Source organism: Hemibagrus wyckioides, linkage group LG21, assembly GCF_019097595.1.
Source record: "Hemibagrus wyckioides isolate EC202008001 linkage group LG21, SWU_Hwy_1.0, whole genome shotgun sequence".
In the NCBI taxonomy this organism is placed as follows: Eukaryota; Metazoa; Chordata; class Actinopteri; order Siluriformes; family Bagridae; genus Hemibagrus; species Hemibagrus wyckioides.
Window position 1 is genome coordinate 5,506,878 of NC_080730.1, and position 19,463 is coordinate 5,526,340.

A 19,463-nucleotide genomic window follows, 5' to 3' on the forward strand; every position below is an offset into this window, starting at 1 on the left:
CACAGTCTGCAGTGGTCAGTATCTATCAAAAGTGGTCCATGGAAGGAACAGTGGTGAACCAGCGACAGGGTCTTGGGCAGCCAAGGCTGGCCCGTGTGGTTTGCTGTATTTAGTCTCATGTCACACTTATCACTGACCCGCCTCGGAAAAACAGATGCTTTTTATATATACGTTGATTATTGTTTTTTAAGTGACAGTTGTACAATTATATAGCATGTTTTAAAGCAACACTATACAGTGTATTTAATGCCGTATTCTTTTGTGGAGAGAAAAGCAGGTGCGCGTTTCAAGATGAACAATGGACTTATTTTCCATCCTGTAATCCTCTTCGCTGATGTTATCACACAAAGCTGGGGAAAGACTTGTTTTGTTTGGCAGGTTTCTGTCTGTGGCACAGCTGGCAGTCTTGGGATTTGACAGGTTCATCTACAGGGAGTTGACTAGGTATACAAATAGGCAACTAATATATATAAAAATATCAGTTGAAGGATTGAGGCTCATGGAGGAACATCTTGGTGCCAGATACCACAGCACAACTTCAGGGATCTAGCAGAGTCCACGACTTGACTTGTCAGGACAGCAAAGGGGGGGGGGACTAACACAATATTGGGCGGGCGGTCGTAATGTTATGGCTGAACGGTGCAAATAATGAGCTGTTCTATAGAGTAAGACACCGTCTGTTCACATCCCTGTGCCTCCTGCTTTATTCAAATCATGTTTCTGGATCTCTGCCTCATTCATTCGTTTCTGTGAGCTGGTTCATAAAATAAAGGTGCTGTTATTTCTCTCTCTCTCTCTGCAGAGATTTGTTTATGAACTTCACAGTAAACCCTAGATATTGTGTCTCAAGAACACAAGTGGCTGAACGTTTGTAGGATTTCTATGGAGTTCTCATTAGAACCTGTATATGAACCGATTTACTTTCTGGAAACAATCCAAACATGGTTAAGCGTCAACTGTCTGAAATTTCTTCAGTTGCCTTCTTCCTGTTGATTTTGTGCATGCAAATAACTCTCAGGAAGGTGAAGGTGAAGAACATCCTGGTCATTTCTGCTGGGTTTTAAATAAATTATATCGGACACGTCAATCTCGGGTGAATCGTCTAACATCATCCTTTTATTTCCACTGCATATTGTGGAACCCTGTTTCAGATACAGGCATGTGAAGAGATGGGGAAAATGGATCATAATTACTTTACATAAAATAATCGCCCATGGAAAATTTTCTGACTTTTCTGGAGTTTGCTAGATGAAAAGCCCCAAAGCATACACAAGAACAAATTATAATGAAATGCACTACTTTTTAGCTTTTTCGCACCGAGCCATAACCTGGAGGTTTCTGTAAAAGCACTGTATGTATGCTCACACCGCAGCCGGCTTGGCAGCCATCTGAAACTCGGGTCCAAATCAACGTGCTTGATGTAAATCGTTTAGAAGCCGATCACGTGTTGCGCCGGCTGTGGCTTAACCGCAAATTTATTTTCGGATGGAGGAGAATAAAATCCGTACAGTTAAGTTGTTTAGTATGACACTCGTGCATACAAGAAGCACGACGAAGCAAGTCATTTTAAATAATGTAATGATGAGCTTCCTGCTTGGGTGATGTCCTTGATGTCGGATGATCTTCGCACACCGTTTTGCATAAAGCCGAGCTCCGTTGAACTTTCGTTTGCGAGAGCCAGATTTGGTCTTCCAGCTCGTAAGTGGACACACGCTTTGGATCGTGTTTATTCTGTGTGTTCTCCTTATCTGAAAGCCACTTTCTCAGCTCTCAGGTATGTGGTGATGTTCGCTGGTTAGTGAAATTAAATACTGTCACAGGTTGTTGGGTGTAAGACGTGCGCTGTGTCAACAAACAAAATACAGTGTTGTCGCTGTAGGATGTCTGAATGAGTTACATAACGTTGTCAAAATCCTTGGATGTGAATCAGTGTTGGGAAATGTCTCAGGTGTTGGGGAAATACTAAGGTGTGGTAATGAAATTAAGTTTGTGAGACAGCTCCATGAGGCTGTGTATCCCGTGAGACACATGCACGCACATCTGTGAGCATTTTCCCCGTGTTATAGATGACACTGGTGTGTCCTTTGTGTTTGGTTTCGTCTTGACGCTCAATTAAACACGCTTCTTTTGAGATACATGTTAAAAACACTTGTTGGATCTCTCTAGGCTCTTTTCTGCTAGCGTGAATGCCTGTTTGTGTGAGGTCTTGTTCAGACCGCTCTTGTCAGCCCGTACTTGTCACGGCAGGTACAACCCATTTTTTTTTTTTTTTTTTTTTTTTTTAAATCCCACAATGAGCATCGAATCTGGTTAAAACATTTTTTGACTCCAGGCATGGTCAGCTCGATCGTTTAGGCCTCACCCTCACACAGACAGATCAGTTTCATTAGGTTAAAACATGAACTTGAAAAGGATAGAATAAACTCAGCAGCCAAGTGAAAGTACATCACCTTAAGAATGAGTAAATAAAACAAACACAAGGCTTCCTGTCTCTGGATTGATGATGTGGAGCTCTTACACTTGAACACTAGACACAAGTCTTATCGATGTTGTCTGTCTGGGCCACTGGAGCAGTCCAATTTGTTGCTATTCAGCTATTAATTCCTCTTTTCCTAATTCCTATTATTAATTCCTCTGTTATATCTATGCTTTATAACATTATGAGAAGTGACAGGTGAAGTGAATAAGACAGTTAGTGGGTGGGATATATCAGGCAGCAAGTGAACATTTTGTCCTCAAAGTTGATGTGTTAGAAGCAGGAAAAATGGGCAAGGGTAAGGATTTGAGCGAGTCTGACGAAGATGATTGTGATGGCTAGACCACTGGATCAGAGCATCTATAAAAACTGCAGCTCTTGTGGGGTGTTCCCGGTCTGCAGTGGTCATTATCTATCAGAAGTATCCTTTAAGTATTGTACGTTGCGAGGTGAGGCACATGGAGGAACATCTTAGTGTCAGATACCACAGCACACCTTCAGGGATCTAGTGGAGGGGTCAGGGCTGTTTTGGCAGCAAAAAAGGGGGGGTGGGCAGCACAATATTAGACAGGTGGTCATAATGTTATGCCTGATTGGTGCATGTACTGTATTGTAAAGTGTTTTGTTTATATTTAATTGAAAGGATGTCTTTATACACACCAGTCACGATTCAAATCGATCCATGACACTGGCTTCATGATTTTATTATCAAAAGAAAATGAATTTTAATAAGGGATAAACTTGATATAATAGGAAAACACATCATTAATAGATCTTGCACATGGACACAGATCTGCACCATGATGCACTGTAACACCCTGTAGTAAAAAAAGGAAGGTTTTCACATGGTGTACTGTTATAATACTGCTGTCATTTCCTAGTGTGTGTGTTTTAATGAACAGACTCGGTGTCACCGCTAGAGAAGGAGACCGGAGACGTCACACTGTCAGTTTGGCACCCACCGGCCGTCTCTCAGGGTAGATCGGGTTTCAAAACTGTTAACACACTGCCGACGAAGATTCACCGGTCGATCCCGGGCCGACGAGCTGTCTTTGCGTGTCCTGGCATAACGGGAGACCTTTGACGCTGGAACAGGACCACGCTTACTTGTGTGTGTCAGCCTTTTTCATTCTGATAGTTTTAGCAGAGTGTCTGTTATTACCAGACTAATATGGCTAGTAGTTTAAGGGAAATGAAGTTCCCAGGAGGAGAGTGATGTCATCGCCGGCGTCTCGGTGTAATCGGTATTTCCCGGCAACGTATCGGTAATGCATTATTCAGATCATATCCATGAACACGCTGGCTTTTTGGAAATGCTTTTGAGGTTTCAGTTTTGGGCGGATGGGTTTCTCCGCTCCGACGTGAACGACTCTGCGGGTCTAATCCAGTCCAGCAGCTACATTCAGTTCCTCATTGTAAATAGAAAATACTCGCATCTTTGCCAGTAAGCCTTTAGTGGTTCTAGGGCTCAGTCTAAGAAAAAATTTTTTTTCGCTCGGTTCGTTTTAAATGCCCATAAATACGCTCATGTAAACAAAAACATCAGTTTTTATGTCGATTCACTAATAAAAGCCGTTGCGGCGCAGCAGTTTTAGATAAGTCATGATATTTTCATTTTCCACAGATGGAACTTGAGGAAAGTTAGTGATCAGTCTCGTGATTAGTGCGTGCTACAGATACATTAGACAAGGCAGCAGGCAGCGCATGAAGCGGCTGCGTATGATGAAGGAAAAACGATGCAGGCTGTGGTGTAATTCATTCTAAAAAAAAATTTAGATTTTAACTTAATCGATTTAATTCCGATTTCATGTAAAGATTTCCTCGCCGCTTTCCCCTCAGGCCGTTTATTTCCTCCAGCGGAAAAGGAGAATCGGATGATTTTGTGACTCCCGAATTCATACGATAAATAAGCCGCATTCACTCTGAAAGAAGCTCGTATGCCGTGGCTTCTATTCAGCTTCTGAAACGAGCGGAGGACGAGAACGAATGCGAGGCTGGAAAGAAATAGAACCCAGTGAAATTGAAAGAGAAACAGGTTACCGTGACAACCCTGCTGTAAACTTGTAGTAGTATTGCACATGTGGCAGAGGGCAGTCGGGCTTCGTGGTGATGTAATGAGTTTTAAGAGGATGATAGTGTAGTTATCTCAAGGTATCACATGCTGTAGGTGGAACAGGACAAAGACATGAAATTAAAAGATCATGTTTCATTTAACACGACCGTATAAACATGCTGTGCACTGATCAAGCATAACATTATGACCACCTCTTAATGTTGTGTTGGTCCCCCTTTTGCTGACCCGTCCTGCACTGTGTATTCTGACACCTTTCTTTCAGAACCAGCATTTAATTCTTCAGCGATTTGAGCAACAGTAGCTCGTCTGTTGGATCGGATCAGCCTTCACTCCCTGAGCCTTGTCCACCCATGACCCTGTCGCCGGTTCACCACTGTTCCTTCCTTGGACCACTTTTGATAGATACTGACCACTGCAGACCGGGAACACCCCACAAGAGCTGCAGTTTTGGAGACGCTCTGATCCAGTCATCTAGCCATCACAATTTGGCCCTTCATCAAACTCGCTCAAATCCTTACGCTTGTCCATTTTTCCTGCTTCTAACATCAACTTTGAGGACAAAATGTTCACCTGCTGCGTAACATATCCCACCCACTAACAGGTGCCATGATGAGATAATCATTATTATTCACTTCACCTCTAAGTGCTCATAATGTTATGCCTGATCAGTGTATTGCAGCCCAAATGAGTCTGGAGTTATTACATTTCAGTGTGCTGTGCCCGGAGATGGAAATATATTCATAATGTTTTACTCCGTTACAAAAGAGCCTGATTGCTGAAGAAGAATTTTAGGAAGATAATTTTATAGCAACTGAACATGCCACTTGCGGTAATGAGCACTGTGTGTCAGCTATGCCAGTTAGTTGGCCGGCTGCACACTGATGAGCCGAAACATTCTCACCACCTGCTCATACGCTGTTGGTCCTCGGTGTGCCGTCGTGGCACGGACTCTGCAAGAAATCTGAGGGATCCTGTGGTGTCTGGCACCTTAGACAGATAGTCCAGAGCTGCCACCAAACAAACTTGCATCACGGAGATGCTTGATTAGATTGGGATTCGGGGAATTCCATTCATATTCTTCATGACTGTGTCCTGAAAGAGGTCTATGTCTAGATGTACCTGCTTAAGAACTCTGATTAGATATTTTTCTGGCAGACACCCTTATCCAGATCATCTCTCTTTATATAACTGAACAAGTGGGGATTAAGGGCAGTGGCCACTTGGTGGACCTGGGATTTCAACTCGCAACCTTCAGATCAGTAGTCCAATGTCTTAACCGCTAAGCTAACACATCCCAGGTATACTTGCACATAACAAATTGGCATCCACATGAAAGCTCACACCCAGGGTTTCCCAGCTGAACGTTTTCTAGCCTGTCACACTTCTTCCCTCCACAGGCGTCCAGTGCATCCTGTTAAACACTGTACGTTTATCTGCCCATTAAAACGGTACCCGTAGGAATAGGCTCTCCCTCTGTCCTCTTGTCATAAAGATTAGGACTCCCCTTATCAAAGTCTCTTAGGTTTTGCTGCCTGCCCATTTCTCCTGCATCCAGCAAGACAACCCAGAGACCTGACTGTCCTTATCATCTAATATATCACAGTCCTGGATTTGTTCATTATTATTATTATTATTATTATTGTGCCTATGTCGAAGTTTTAAGTGGATTTTCTGAATAATAATAATATTTTACCTATCTGTACACCGATCAGGCATAACACTCTGAGCAGTGAGAGGTGAAGTGAATAACACTGATGATCTCCTCATCATGGCACCTGTTAGTGGGTGGGATATATTAGGCAGCAAGTGAACATTTTGTCCTCAAAGTTGATGTTAGGAGCAGGAAAAATGGACAAGCGTAAGGATTTGAGCGAGTTTGACGAAGGGACGAATTGTGATGGCTAGACCACTGGATCAGAGCATCTCCAAAACTGCAGCCCTTGTGGTGTGTTCCCGGTCAGTATCTATCAAAAGTATCGTTTAAGTCCTGTAAGTTGTGAGGTGAGGCCCATGGAGAATCTGCTGCTAACATCTTGGTGTCAGATACCACAGCACACCTTCAGGGATGTAGTGGAGTCCATGCCTCGACGGGTCAGGACTGTTTTGGCAGCAAGAGGGTGGGGACTAATGCAATATTAGGCAGGCAGTCATAATGTTATGCCTGACTGGTGTACATTCACATATACCACTGACTAGTTTTAGCTCACAAACTGTTTCTGATTTTAAAGCTTGACAGTGATGGAGATGTTAAGTAACATGATCTTTTGAGCACCATGGTTTGGTTTCAGTCCAGTGGTGATGTACCGGTTGCGTTCTGGACTCTTTAAATTGCCCAGACTCTCGGACAAAGTAGGATCATGGATCAAATGTATGTACGTTTCAGAAAATGGCAAATTGCCACAAAAAGGTCTGTGCTAACTTCAGATCTCTCCCTCTCTCTCTTTTTCTTGGGATTTGTTACGGTTGAAAACGTTTTTTGAACCATGATGATAATTTCAGGGACCTGTTCATGGAAATATGACCTCACCAGAAAACACATTTTTACTCCGAGACGTTTTTCCACTTTGAAGTGATAAATGATGCTGGAAATCATGTCCATGTGAAGCATCAACGTTTCAGTGTGCGTGTTTCGGAGAAATAGAGCTTGTGTATAGTGACTTCACCCAGCAGCACATTAATTTCTATCTCAGGAGACGGTCTGATTGCATGCTGGGTGACCTCACATGTCAGAAAATGTAAAGCTCCGGTTTTAACCCGTTAGCGCTCCGGCTCTGTGTTGGTCCTGTATGGCCTCATTAGCGCAGGCTAAACTGTCATCTCTGAATCTAACGAGCCTTCGGTTTTCCCAGCGTATTTAAAACCTCTCACTATCTTCTGGTGCCAGATTTTTTATTTTTTTAGTGCAAATGAAAATGTGATGTCGGCGCCAAAAATAGGATGTGGAATCTGAGCGTCCGTCCTCTCTCGAGTCTGTTATTATCAGCAGCTCTGAGAAGTGACAGTTACTCAGCAGCTGACCAAAGCCACCAGACTCCACTGCCCGATGGGGAACGAACACACACACGCACACACAGTGAGAAGCAGCTGTGCACAAAGCTCATTTGCCCCTGCGTTATTGAAACTAAGATGAGTCTCATGTCTGGAAAAACTGACACACCTCTTTTGCAGGTATTGCGACTTGAAGCATTTCGAACATCACCTGCTTATAGAGTAAATGTATTATATGTGCCACTCATCTCTACATCTCCAGGGAGGAGCTTGTAGGCAGAGCGCAGTTTAAAATCCAAACATCTCCCAACATCAGCGCCTACGTGACAGCCTGACCCCACAGAGTATGTGCGGTATGCAGTGTGCAAGCCCCGAGGGTTCTATCTAAACCTACATTTGTGCTACATGATTCCACTCCTGTTATATTTGCATGGTGTTTGTGGCAATACCCAGAATAAATTTGGCGCAGTTGAACACGAGGTCCACAGACCCCATTTCTCACCTCCGGATCTTAAAGTGGTCATTGCAGGTCCAGTTACAGCAAGCCACACTTACATACACACTTGATCAGGCATAACATTATGACCACCTGCCTAATATTGTGTTGGTCCCCCCTTTTTACTGACCCAGCATACAATGTGTATTCAGACACCTTTCTATCAGAACCAGCATTAAGTTCTTCAGCGATTTGAGCAACAGTAGCTCGTCTGTTGGATCGGGTCAGCTTTCGCTCCCCTTGTGAATCAATGAGCCTTGGTCGTCCGTGACCCTGTCGCCGGTTCGCCACTGTTCCTTCCTTGGACCACTTTTGATAGATACTGACCACTGCAGACCGGGAACACCCCACAAGAGCTGCAGTTTTGGAGATGCTCTGATCCAGTGGTCTAGCCATCACAATTCGGCCCTTCGTCAAACTCGCTCAAATCCTTACACTTGTCCATTTTCCCTGTTTCTAACATCAACTTTGAGGACAAAATGTTCACTTGCTGCCTAATATATCCCACCCACTTACAGGTGCCATGATGAGGAGATCATCAGTCTTATTCACTTCACCTCTCACTGCTCATAATGTTATGCCTGATTGGTGTAAATACAAATAAAAATATTTATTCATATCCAATGTTGTTGATGATCAATTATATAATATAATTATAATAAGATTTAATAATAATAAAGTGCATGGATAGTGCACACTGTTTATACAGCGTCATAACCAAATTGTTTTATTTCTCTTTATTTATAACTTGCTTTTATTTGCTTCTATAATATAAAATTAATTAGGTTTCACAAAATGTTCTCGATGCTACTGTTAGTCTGTGTCGCTCTAAATAAGTGTCTGCTAAACGCACCCAGCTTGATAAATGAGCTCCGTTGTTAGATAACTAATTTGTTAAACTGTTAAAACTTCACCATGTATCTTATTCATCTCCTGCCCCCTCCATACTCCATACTGGGCAAGCGTCCCCACCCGCATCCTTATCCACATGTTACACTCGTTTCTTTTTGTCCGTGTCAGCACATACATCGGCGTAAACAACAGCTGTGGTGCCTACGTGATTGTTTTGCTCTCCTATATCTTAAACTGTGTGAGATTCTTTGTGTTCAGTTTAGTTCAGCAAAATTAGAAAACAACAAAAAATATCTCAGGGTTACGGGGAACAAATCCTTCCTTCCTGTGAGTCTAAAGAGCAACTACATCTTTCCTTTTCTGACCTGATTTGCTTCTTTAATTTTCATTCCATCTTTTTGCTTTTTTTTGGTATACTATATTGCCAATACACCCCTCCAACTCATTGAAATCAGGTGTTGTTTTTCAGGGGTTGGGCTCGGCCCCTTAGTTCCAGTGAAAGGAACTCTTAATGCTTCAGCTTCATACCAAGACATTCTGGACAATTTCAACAGTTTGAGGATGACCCCTTCCTGTTCCAACATGACCGTACACCAGTGCACAAAGCAAGGTCCATAAAGACATGGATGAGTGAGTTTGATGTGCAGGAACTTGACTGGCCTGCACAGAGTCCTGACCTCAACCTGATAGAACATCTTTGGGATGAATTAGAGTGGAGACTGCGAGCCAGGTCAAAACTGGGACGTCTGCCTTTACATGAACATGAATGTAATATGGAGTTGTCCCGCCCTTTGCAGCTATAACGGCTTCAACTCTTCTGGGCTTTCCACAAGGTTTAGGAGTGTGTTTATGGGAAGTTTTGTGTGGGGAAGTGATGATATGGCATGTTACACACTATTTCATGAGCTTAGCTGAAAGAATTAAGCGTCTTTTCCCTTTTCCTAGCTGAGATCTTAATCATTTTCTTCAGTATGGCCGAGTTGAGTGTTTTGGCACGAGTTGAGAAAAGATACAACAGTTGGGAGCTAAAGCCCAGTTGGTGCTAACAGCCTGGTAGATCTAGCAGGATTTTAATTAATCCCAATCCTGTAATCCTTTACCTGGCTACTTTTCCACTAGCCATTTATTTGCCCTGATAATAAATCTGTAAAATGGAGCTGAAGACACATTTCTTCAGCTTTGCTTCCAACCTACAGATTTCCCCCTATAAAGTCCCTGAGCTGTATTTAGGGACAGCCTCAGCATCGTTCTTTTCTTCAAGTTCCCTTCTGGGTTTCCACATTACTGTAAACACACTTATCTCTGCTTATTCTTGGCATTAGAGCCACTGCAGATTGTATTGTTTACAGACTGTATGTTTTTTCTGCCTTTTTAACGTCGTCTATTCTACCTCGTGACCATAACGGGCCGATTGTAATGATTTTACGAGGCAAAGGACACAACAGGAAAGGAATGTGTTCCTATAAAAAGCAACGAGTCTAGAGCTAGTCTGGTGTCAAGCCATTTGGAGGTTTCTGGGGGGGAATGAAACAACTTACTGAGTGAGAGAACTAATCAAAATAGACAAACGAATCAAATATTTTTCATTATAGTGAGAAACCTAACTAAACCTATTTCTAGTCGTCTTTTTTTTTAATCTGTAGTTTGACTGAATTATTATAATATCAGATAATATCGTCTTTGGATGTTGTGCTACCTTTATAATTAAATCTGTGTTTTGTGCTTAATTTTAAAAAAAAATTGTGAAATAAAAAAATCTGTGTGCTAAATAATTGTTTATCTAAAAAAAATAAACAAATAAATTATTAGGTTAATTAAATATTTTAAAGCAATATTGTACAGTAATTTTGTCACATTGTCCCAAAGCTAACTAATCTGACGGGTAAATTTGCTTATTTATGAAAAAAAAAATTTTTTTTAATTAATTTATTTTTCTCTCTTTTGTAGCATATATCGATGTGATGAAACGATTGTGATGCAAGTCTGAATAAAGACTTCAGTGTTTTCAAAGTTTTCATGGAACGGCAGAAGGGGTTTCCTCACGTGAGAAATATTCTGTAGGCGTTTTGATGGAAAGACACACACACACACAAAGAGGCTAGTGAGTTCTTGGACAGCGTCCAGTGAATGAGTCAGTGTGTCGTGTGGAGGGTCTCAGCTTTAGCGCTGACCCAGAGTTCACAGGAACCAGCTCACTGTGTTTCAGTGTTTATGGTATTTATTGGCAGCTAAGTGTCAACACTTTAGGCTCCTATGTTGCCTCAAATTTCTTTTCACAACATGGAAGTGACAGGATCTTAGATTGAAACTGGGACAGAGTCCGGACAAGGTCATGTGATCCAGTGATCCGGCCTTCCAGCGCTCTTCCTTCTCATAGTATTGCATTTTTATAGTCTGTGCATGACTACAGGAGGGCGAGACGTGTGGTGTGAGGTCATAACACGCATTCAGCCGTGTGAATCAAACACGAGTACAGCTCTCATTGAAAGTCAATCCTTTTGTGTCTTCACTTGTAAAAGAAGTCGAGCAGAAATCTCTAACACAAATCATCTTGCTGCAAAATCCAACGTTTTTGAATGTCACAAAGTTCGAGTGAACTTGTGCTAGATTGCCCAAGCTTGTATATAGAACAAAGGAGAATTTGCTGCTCAGAATCCTAAGGTGAATTTCTCCAAAAGGTTTTTCCTGGTTTGTGTGTTTGCCCCCTGCTGTAAGGGTCATTAAAATCGTGCATACGACTGTGTGAATAAGGCTAGTTCTGGCTATATATAGATTCAGCCGTTGACACTGCCATTATTTAAAAAGCTCCCCTTGGGTCAGTCCCTGCAAATGTGGGAAAGATGTTGTTGCTTGGTGTGTTGGTGAAGTGATCAGCTATCATGCATACAAAACAGATACGGTGTAGTTTGAAGAAAGAACGGCTCACAAGGCATCTGACTGAGACTTGAACTGTGGATGAAGCAGGAGGTACTGTCATGCCGTGCGAGTACGTGCTTGTTAACACGAATGATGTTTATTCATTTATCTTTAGTAGTTTGCAGTGGTTCACACTGGAACCAATACAATTATTATGGTTTGAAATGCAGCATGTTGTTTCTTCGGGGCCTTTTTAGTTATCACACACAGACATGTTTATTAAGCTACTTCCATTTTGGGACAAGAATATTAAATATGAACTGTTTTTGTTGCTTAAGATGCCTGACATTTTAATGGCAGAAAGACTGAAGAGGTGATCTGATTTTGCACCGATCAGGCATAACATTATGAGCACTTGGAGGTGAAGTGCAAAAGACTGATGATTTTCCTCATCATGCCTATTAGGCAGCAAGTGAACATTTTGTCCTCAAAGTTGATGTTAGAAGCAGGAAAAATGGACAAGCGTAAGGATTTGAGCGAGTTTGACGAAGGGCCAAATTGTGATGGCTAGACCACTGGATCAGAGCATCTCCAAAACTGCAGCTCTTGTGGGGTGTTCCCGGTCTGCAGTGGTCAGTATCTATCAAAAATGGTCCAAGGAAGGAACAGTGAGGAACCAGCGACAGGGTCTTGGACAGCCAAGGCCCAAGGCTGGCCCGGGTGGTCCGATTCAACAGACGAGCTACTGTTGCTCAGATTGCTGAAGAAGTTAATGCTGGTTCTGATAGAAAGGTGTCAGAATACACAGTGCGGGACGGGTCAGCAAAAGGGGGACTGACACAATATTAGGCAGGTGGTCATAATGTTGTGCCTGATTGGTGTAGGATTTATATGTTGCACTAGTAGCGATGTCAAACCCTTGAGCTTGCATATGGTTTGTTAAGAAAAATGCTCTAATGATGACAGTAATAATGACCAGAGATAAATGGACCTTGAAAACCGCCTCATGTTAGGAAGTCGAGTGTGACAGCGGGAGATTTTGCTGGTGAAGATGCCTGTGCTCTCCTTCATTTGGATACCAAAATAACTCTTCTGCCTGTTGTCTTCTTTCCTTTAATTATCGCCTCATGAAGTGACAATTCTGCGATTCTCCTCAGCACTCCTCTTCTCCAGCATGGGCGACTTTAGCGGTTTGTGAGCTTATGTAAAGTCTCGTGTCTGTAAGGCTTCAGTGCCGGATAATATAGTGTGTTTGTGTTATGAAGCGCTGAGACACTGCCCATTTAGTTTTAAATAATTATTTTTGTTGACCCGTTCCTCCTTTGTGCTCAGGTCACCAGCGTGTGGTTGTGAGCCAGTGAGAGCAGGTGGTGTAGGAAATGCTAATGCAGGGTTTGGGGACAGGATGTGGAGGTGAAGCTGTCCTACATGAGCTCCGCTTGTGATTGAAGCGAGCTATCAGGTGAAATGTGCAGGCCAGCCATCAAACGTGTGGCAATCTGTCACTTACCACCCACCATCATGTGTAATTTAGATGCAGAGTGAAATGATCTGTCAGAGTTATGTTATTAGTACAGTTTGAACTGTCATAGGAACTCTGTGGCTCATCAAAATCATGTCAGTCAGTGCCGCACAATTAATCATGTTTTATTAGATCTCAATATGATTTATATAATTTATAAAACAGTAGATATTCTTTTTTTTCTTCATTCATGTTGGATTTTTGTCACTTTCTTTAAAAACAGGAACTCGGTTTAGTTGCAAACCAAATCACTCGATTATTAATGCACTTGATCTAGTTGGTTGAATTGGAGCGCTCTCTTGTACAGTCGTCTGTTAGTGTTTGTTCTGCTGTAAGTTCAACATGCTGCCCAAAACTGGGACACTAACCTACACTAATATACATGGAGATTGTGCAAACCTTTCACACTATATACACCGACCAGGCATAACATTATGACCACCTGCCTAGTGTTGTGTTGCTCCCCCTTTCGCTGACCCGTCCTGCACTGTGCATTCTGACACTTTTCTATCAGAACCAGCATTAACTTCTTCAGCAATCTGAGCAACAGTAGCTCATCTGATGGATCGGATCACAAGTGCATCAATGAGCCTTGGTCGCCCATGACCCTGTCACCAGTTCACCACTGTTTTTTCCTTGGACCACTTTTGATAGATACTGACCACTGCAGACCGGGAACACCCCACAAGAGCTGCAGTTTTGGAGATGCTCTGATCCAGTGGTCCAGCCATCACAATTTGGCCCTTCGTCAAACTCGCTCAAATCCTTACGCTTGTCCATTTTCCCTGCTTCTAACATCAACTTTGAGGACAAAATGTTGACTTGCTGCCTAATATATCCCACCCACTAACAGGTGCCATGACGATGTGATCATCAGTCTTATTCACTTCACCTCTCACTGCTCAGAACGTTACGCTGATCTGTGTAAATTTGTACAGGTTAAAAGTTTAAATGTAGGTAAAGGATTATAGAGTTGTAGTGTATAAATTGATTGATTTAAAACGATCCAGTGAATCTAATGTGATGCAGTGAATCGATACAGTAGATTGTTAAACTTAATGTGATGCAATGAATCAGTGAATCTAATGTGATGCAGTGAAACAGTGAATCCATACAGTGAATCTAATGTGATAGAGTGAATGGTTGAATCTAATGTGATACAATGAATCAGTGAATCTATTGTGATACTGTGAATCAGTGAATCCATACAGTGAATTGTTGAATCTAATGTGACAGTGAATCGATACAGCACATCACTGAATCTAATGTGATACAGTGAATCAGTGAATCGATACAGTAAATCACTGAATCTAATGTGATACTGTGATTCAGTAAATCTAATGTGATGCATTGAATCAGTGAATCTAATGTGATACAGTGAATGGTTGAACCTAATGTCTCACACAGTGAATCAGTGAATCGATACAGTGAATGGTTGAACCTAATGTGATACAGTGAATCAGTGAATCGATACAATGAATGGTTGAATCTAATGTGATTCATTGTAGTAAATATGTTTGTAGAGTATATTAATACAGTCAATATAAACATCTTTTACACACAGAGTCTGCTTTTACCTGCTTCTAGCCTTGATATTGTGTGTCGGCCTCTGATTTTCTCCGTAACCATGGGGACCAGGGAACGAGAAACCGCCTCACACAAGGTGCTCGAGCTGCGGCGGTGGTGTCGACTTTTTTGTTTTTCTTTCTCTCTTTCTTTTTATTGTCTGAATCAGACTGGTGTTATTTGATGCCGCCTGCACGCTGACACAAGCGAGTGAAAGCTGATCTGTCCTGGTTCTGAATCAGAGGTTACTGTCACACCGGGAAAGAAGGATGTAAGGCGGGGCAGACCATGGCCACCGCTGAGTTGTTTTAGTGTTGAACTTTTGATATAAAGCAGTTTTGGGTTTTTTTATTTTTTATTTTTTTTTTTGTGCACAGTGGATAGATTCTGTTAAAGAATCTGACATGAGTGTGATGGGGATCATGGAAGAAAATTAGCGCATGAATAAGTGTAGAAAAATATAGAGTAAGACCATGTCTGGCTGGAGTAGTGAGTGTAATAGAGCATCGTTGCAAAATGGTAACGTCATCTCTGGATATGTCGCCGTCATGACAGAGAGAATAGCGTCACTGTGGAATTCCTGCAGCTCAGGAGGTTTAGACATTTGATACTGCTGTGTGGCGGCTGTTTGGTTGTCAAGGCTTCACTGCCACTTCAGCTTAGTCCTCTGGGTGGGGGTGTGTGTGTGTGTGTTTTGCTCGCCTGGTTGGTTGATGGCTCAGTGGATAATGTTTCTGCCTCACAGCTCAGTGGTCTCCATTTTTTAATCTTTCTGTCTGTGTGGGTGGTTTGGTTTCCTCACACCTCTCATAAACAGGCTGTTAGGATCCACTACGCCAAAATGCGTACACGAGCGCGTTCAGAGGATGCCTTAAGATGCTCTGTTGTCCCATCCAGGGTTTGGCTCTGGGTTGTCAACCAGAAGATTGGGGTTCAAGCCCCAGCACCACCAAGCTGCCACCCTCCTGCTCCAGGGGCACTGCATCATGACTGACCCTGTGCTCTGACCCCAACCCCCAAGGATGGGATATGCAAAAAAAAAAAAATTTCACTGTGCAGTAATGTATGTGGGACACAGACAACTTAATTTATCCTGAATGAATATTCTAATAATAATATGAATATTATTCATATTATTTGCATAATGAAGGTCCGCCCATTTATACAAGGTGTTTGCAAACACATTCAATACTTTTCTCTACCTAATATAAGGTAAAGAACGTTTACTCACTAGGCTTCTACATGCGTCTCCTAATGAAAGACTTGAACAGGTGTGTTAAAGGGCTGGAATTTAACACCTATGGACAGCAGGTGACCAGCACCACACTTCCACACGTCCCTGCGTTATAGCCCTGATTCAACAAAGGAAAGAAATCCTTTTAAGCAAAAGTATAGACTTGAGCCAGAAGTACAGTTTAAGCTTTTGCTTGCTTGTTTGATTTTATACCAGAGAGAGAGAGAGAGAGAGAGAGAGAGAAATTAAACTTTCTAATTGTTAATAAATTGGTGTGGTGGAACAACACTCCAGACCCCGCTGTTATGGGTCAGTAATGCACTTTAGGGGTCTCGGGGCACTCCACTTGCTTGTTTTACTGCATCACACCCTCTCTGACATGCATTCATTTAGGCGTGTATAAAAACACAGTCCATCACGTATAGTCCCCTTGTTATTGGACCTGAAAGGAACACTATAGTAGTGTGGGTTGTGGCTAGAAATATTAAAATATTGAATATTCTTCTTGAAGTGAACTGAGTTACTTTTTAGTTATTAACTCATTAAAATTAGCCGAGGGCAGAATGGCAGCTGCGGAGTGAGAGCTGAAATGCCCCAGCGAAGGGCAGTAGGCAGTAGTGGTGTCCTGAGAGCTGAAATGCCCTGGCGAAGGGTAGTAGTGGTGTCCTGAGAGCTGAAATGCCCTAGTGGAGGGCAGTAAGGCAATTGGGTGCGACAGGTGAAATACCCTAGCTGAGGACAGAATGGCAGCTGTGGTGTCCTGAGAGTTGAAATGCCCTAGCGAAGGGCAGTAGGATATTAGTGGTGTGTGAGAGCTAAATTGCCCTAGCGAAGGGCAGTAGTGGTGTGTGAGGGCTGAAATGCCCCAGCGAAGGGCAGTAGTGGTGTGTGAGGGCTGAAATGCCCCAGCGAAGGGCAGTAGTGGTGTCCTGAGAGCTGAAATTGCCCCAGCGAAGGGCAGTAGTGGTGTCCTGAGAGCTGAAATTGCCCCAGCGAAGGGCAGTAGTGGTGTCCTGAGAGCTGAAATTGCCCCAGCGAAGGGCAGTAGTGGTGTCCTGAGAGCTGAAATTGCCCCAGCGAAGGGCAGTAGGGCAGTAGCGGTGTCCTGAGAGCTGAAATGCCCCAGCAAAGGGCAGTAGTGGTGTGTGAGGGCTGAAATGCCCCAGCGAAGGGCAGTAGCGGTGTCCTGAGAGCTGAAATGCCCCAGCGAAGGGCAGTAGCGGTGTCCTGAGAGCTGAAATGCCCCAGCAAAGGGCAGTAGTGGTGTGTGAGGGCTGAAATGCCCCAGCGAAGGGCAGTAGGGCAGTAGTGGTGTCCTGAGAGCTGAAATTGCCCCAGCGAAGGGCAGTAGGGCAGTAGTTGTGCCTTGAGAGCTGAAATGCCCAAGCGAAGGGCAGTAGGGCAGTAGTGGTGTCCTGAGATACCTTTGCATTCTATTTGTAAGGCTGGGCTTTCTGTAATTTAACCTCTTAAAATTGTACCTGGAGACATAATTTTTTTTTTATCATCTAGAGCTCAGTATATTTCTTTTATTTTTATTTATTTAAGGAACACGATAATGAGAGTGCTCAAGGTCACAGTGGAGAATTTTTGGCTTTATGCATGTGTGTTTGTTTATTTGTTAGTCTGGTGTTTTCTTGTCCTGACGATCAACTCTCTCTCTCTCTCTCTCTCTCTCTCTCTCTCTCTCTCTCTCTCTCTCTCTCTCCCTCTCTTTCCTTACAGTTTTATCTCCAGGACACCAAGAGCAGCAATGGCACCTTCATCAACAGCCAGCGTCTGAGCCGGGGCTCCGAGGAGAGTCCCCCGTGCGAGGTGCTCTCCGGTGACATCATCCAGTTTGGAGTGGATGTGACGGAGAACACACGCAAAGGTTAGCCTCGTGTCTATTGGCTATCTGTAATGACCATCGTAGCTTTGAGATCATGCTTTCTTTGATAATGTCCTGCTTGTGTTGCTCAATAAAAACACACACACACACTGTTTTCTGTATGCTTTATTAATAATAATAGAAAATAGCAGCATGCTGGAATGATTAGGAAGCATCACCCAGAGTGACTCTTTAAACATTAGGAGGAGGCTTAAATTACTCATGTGGCTGCTTTAATGCACCCAGAAAAGCCGTTTCAGCGCGTCGGTCAGCGGTATCTGCTGTGTTTTGAAATCCTTGAGCACTTGCTGCCTTGAAGGTGTCGTAACGGCAGCAGATGAAATGGCGGCTTTCACAATCAGATAAGAATGCAAACTTACTCACATTCAGAGAGTGTGTAGAGAGCAACGAGGATCCCTGAAAGACGGACAAGACCGTTTTAATGTTATGGACTAATCTAGATGTGGGTAAGGTATTGAAATGCTAGCTTTTTTTTTTCTTCCTCTCTCCGTTCTCCCGTGGTGGGGGTTATGATGTTTAACATGTCTTTACCGTTGTATGCAACGCTTTTGGCATACAAAGCTGTTGAACTGGTGTGTGCGTGTGTGTGTGTGTGTGTGTGTGTGTGTGTGTGTGTGTGTGTGAGTCAGCGCTACAAGGGAGTGCCTCGAATTTTTCATCACACACTCGAGCAGCAACAGTTGAGCCGTCTTGCACATGGACAAAGTTGCTAAGGATTTAGAAGCAGCTAATAAACGTTGATGTGACCTTGCCTGTGTTCTGTTGTAATGACTCTCTCCTTTCTTTTTTCCCCCCCGAAGTCACTCATGGCTGTATAGTGTCGTCCATCAAACTCTTCCTTCCAGATGGCATGGAAGCTCGACGACGATCAGAGTAAGACCTGCTTACGGTTCTCTCTCTCTCTCTCTCTCTCACACACATACACAAACATTTTTAGTGGAATTAAGCCAGGATCAGGGCACAACCACAGTTCTGTGTAACACTGTGTCCTGCTTAACTTTCCACAAGATGACCATGTTTCTGGTGTAGTTTTTTTTAAGAGAGAAATAAGGCAGTCTTTAAAACTCTCATTAGCTTGTTATAGCTAACAGCTTTACATCATGTCAACTGCATGCTCTGGTCATCACTTCCGAGACTCAAATCATGCCTGCAGCATCACAGTACATTTTTGTCTGCTTCGGTCATTGTTTTGCAGATTAAAGATGACCGATTAGGCTATACACCGATCAGCCATAACATTATGACCACTGACAGGTGCCGTGAATAAGACTGATGCTCTCCTCATCATGGTACCTGTTAGTGGGTGGGACATATTAGGCAGCGAGTGAACGTTTTGTCCTCGAAGTCGATGTGTTAGAAGCAGGAAGCGTATGGATTTGAGCGAGTTTGACGAAGGGCCAAACTGTGATGGCTAGACAACTGGATCAGAGCGTCTCTAAAACTGCAGCTGTCCTGTAAGTTAGAGGATCTGCTGCTAACATCTTGGTGCCAGATACCACAGCACACCT

At 43.0% G+C, this 19,463-nt stretch overlaps 1 protein-coding gene across 12 annotated transcripts in view; it reads left to right on the top strand.

Annotated features, from left to right (window-relative positions):
* slmapa (sarcolemma associated protein a) overlaps positions 1-19,463 on the top strand; it is a 55,436-nt gene that overhangs the window by 3,727 nt on the left and 32,246 nt on the right. For 11 of the 12 annotated variants that reach the window (XM_058374272.1, XM_058374264.1, XM_058374262.1 and 8 more), the window contains exons 2-3: positions 17,790-17,937; positions 18,756-18,828. In XM_058374272.1, coding sequence (XP_058230255.1) covers positions 17,790-17,937; positions 18,756-18,828 — 221 coding nt within the window. Of the gene's footprint in view, positions 1-17,789; positions 17,938-18,267; positions 18,402-18,755; positions 18,829-19,463 lie in introns of those variants that run through there. The other variant, XM_058374273.1, reaches the window with a different exon arrangement.